The sequence below is a fragment of the Portunus trituberculatus genome, chromosome 31 (assembly GCF_017591435.1).
Source record: "Portunus trituberculatus isolate SZX2019 chromosome 31, ASM1759143v1, whole genome shotgun sequence".
In the NCBI taxonomy this organism is placed as follows: Eukaryota; Metazoa; Arthropoda; class Malacostraca; order Decapoda; family Portunidae; genus Portunus; species Portunus trituberculatus.
Window position 1 is genome coordinate 2,706,327 of NC_059285.1, and position 2,795 is coordinate 2,709,121.

General features: G+C 43.9%; 1 protein-coding gene across 1 annotated transcript in view; it reads left to right on the plus strand.

Annotated features, from left to right (window-relative positions):
- The first annotated feature begins 213 nt into the window (after positions 1 to 213).
- LOC123511665 (putative defense protein 1) overlaps positions 214 to 2,795 on the plus strand; it is a 17,260-nt gene continuing 14,678 nt past the window's right edge. Inside the window, exon 1 of the mRNA XM_045267719.1 lies at positions 214 to 595. Within this exon, the coding sequence (XP_045123654.1) occupies positions 394 to 595 (202 nt within the window). The 5' untranslated portion in view covers positions 214 to 393. The remainder of the gene's footprint in view (positions 596 to 2,795) is intronic.

Consider the following 2,795-nt stretch of genomic DNA (forward strand, 5'->3'; position numbering starts at 1 on the left):
ACACACACACACACCTGGGAGGCCTACACATGATCAGGTGTCACTGGAGAGAATGGTTCATAATACTTTGAAAAAAATAAATAAGTAAAAAGGTCATCTCTCTCTCTCTCTCTCTCTCTCTCTCTCTCTCTCTCTCTCTCTCTCTCTCTCTCTCTCTCTCTCTCTCTCGTGCGAGGTCTATATAAAGCACGCGCAAAGGCCGGCCCCTCCAATCACACACTCACTTTCATCCGGAGAGCGAGGCAGCCACACCAGCCCGCGAGGAAACGAACGAGCGAGCGCGTCAGGCAAGGCAGGCAGGGAGCACCGCCCACCGCTCAGTGCGAGGCGCGAGACAGCCAACGAAGACCCACAGAGGGGAAAAGTGCGCGAATCCCGGAAAGAGAGAGAAAGATGCATATCCCGGGTGCTCTAGCGTTGTTGGTGGCAGTGGTGGCGTCTGTGTGCGAGGGCTTCCCCGAGGGCGCTCCCATCGAGGCCTGTCTCTACGGTAACAAGCCCAACCACTACGGCACCAAGGCCAAGCCACCCCAGGACAGCAAAGTCAAGTTTTTCGCTACCGACTCCTACTACGAGCCTGGCGCTGTGATCTATGGTGAGTGTGAAGTGTCTTTTTCTCCCTCTCCCTCTCTCTCTTATTACAAGTTTGGCACTCTTATCTCTGTGGGTGTGAAGTGCGTGTCTCTTTCTCCATCTCCCTCTCTCCTTATTACAAGCCTGGCACTCTTATCTGTGGTGGCTGTGAAGTGCATGTCTCTTTCTTTCTCCCTCTCCCTCTCTCCCTTATCACAAGTCTGGTACTCTTATCTGTGGGAGGTGTGAAGTGAGTGTCTCTTTCTCCCTCTCTCTCCTTCTCTCCATTATCACAAACCTGGAACTCTTATCTAAGGTGAATGTGGTGAGCGTCTTTTTCTCTCTCCCTTTCACTCTCCTTTATCACAAACTTGACACTGTTATCTATGGTGAACAAGAAGTGGACACGTTCTTTTCCCGCCCTATTCTTCTTTTTTCATATTCCTTAACAGACTTGTCGAGTGTGCTGAACTATAGAGAGGAAGTTTCAATCTTTTATTCTTGTTTCATACGTTAGTGAGGATGGATCGAGAAGGTTGGCTATACGTAGAAGTTCGTTGTGTTTAGCTTCTAATAATGATAATGGTGTTGGTGATGATGACAAAGGAGAATGCTGCTACTGCTCCTCCTCGTATTCCTCCTCCTCCTTCTTGTATTCCTCCTCCTTCTCCTCCTCCTCCACCACCACCACTATTTAAAGCCTACATTAATGAAGACCGATGGAATACGTTTGATCAAGAGAATAAATAAATGACTGCTCGTTGTGCTGGGATTATCTTTCTTCTTTCCTGTACGAGTGAGCAGTGAAGACACACCAGACACGCTGCAGCAAACTAGTTAATAAAAGGTTCAATGATCTAATGAGAATTATGCTGGCTTTTCTTTTACAAATGCGAGCGAAAAAAAAAAAACAGAAAACGCACGCTGAAGCAGACAAAAAAAAAAAAAAAAAAAAAAAAAAACTCGATTTACTAATGCTCTAAAAGAGAGTGATGCCTATTTACTTCTATGAGTGCGTTAGTAGAGACAAAGTACGACACGTGTATCAGAAGACAAAAAGGATGGCTATGGTACTAACTGTTCTACTATCTACCACGAAGACGATAAAAAGACAAGCCAAACAGAATGACAAACTGGTTGATTCTAGCACTGCGGCAACCAATACTCGAGGCGCCTTGAGAGAGAGAGAGAGAGAGAGAGAGAGAGAGAGAGAGAGAGAGAGAGAGAGAGAGAGAGAGAGAGAGAGAATAACCACAATAAAAACATAAACCAAAAGAAACTGCAACATAGAGAAAACGAAAAAAAAGAAAAAAGAAAAAAAAAGGAGAAAGAGAGAGAAAGAGATAAAGAAAAGAAGTAGTACCTAATGATAGTGTTGTGTTGTTTGGCGGCAAGAATGAAGAAAAGTGAATGTAGATATTTATCATTACGCACATTCTCCATCAGACAGGGGGACGGGGCAGGGTGGGGAGTGAGTAGCAAGTTTGGATCGCTGACTGGCTCCCTCCCTCGCTTGCTCGCTCGCTCGCTTGCTCGCTCACTCGCTGCTTGCTGCTCGCCTAGCCTAGCCTAGCCTAGCCTTGCCTCGCCCGGCCTGGCCTCTCCTCTCCTCTCCTCTGCCTTTCACTTCATGTACTTGCAAGGAAATGATAGCAAGTTTTTATTATTATTATTTACATTTTCTTAGTTTTTTCTGCCTCTATTCTTTTTCGAATAGCGGTTTTATTTATTTTTTTCTAGAATTTTCATTTTGTGATTACGTTTGATGTTTTTTGTTATTCAATTCATTTGTTTATTCATTTCATTATTGGTATTTTAACGTGTTTGCTGTTTTTTTCTTTATTTATTTGCTTATTTATATACTTTATCTATTTATTCATTCATTCATCTATTTATTATCATCCTTTTTGTATTCTATTCATCTTTTTTTTAGAGAGAGAAGTTAGAATCACGTGATAGGAATTGGAAAGATGTTACGTCCCCCCCGGCTCTCTCTCTCTCTCTCTCTCTCTCTCTCTCTCTCTCTCTCTCTCTCTCTCTCTCTCTCTCTCTCTCTCTCTCTCTTCATCAGCCTCGCCTCATTGATAAGCTACACGGAAATTACAACAATCAACGTTTACATATCACTTTTTTTTCCTGCGAATGGAGAGTTAAGAGAGAGAAATGCAGTGTGGAGAGGGAGGGAGAGTCAACGTGCTGCTCGAGTGGATGTGGTGGACTGG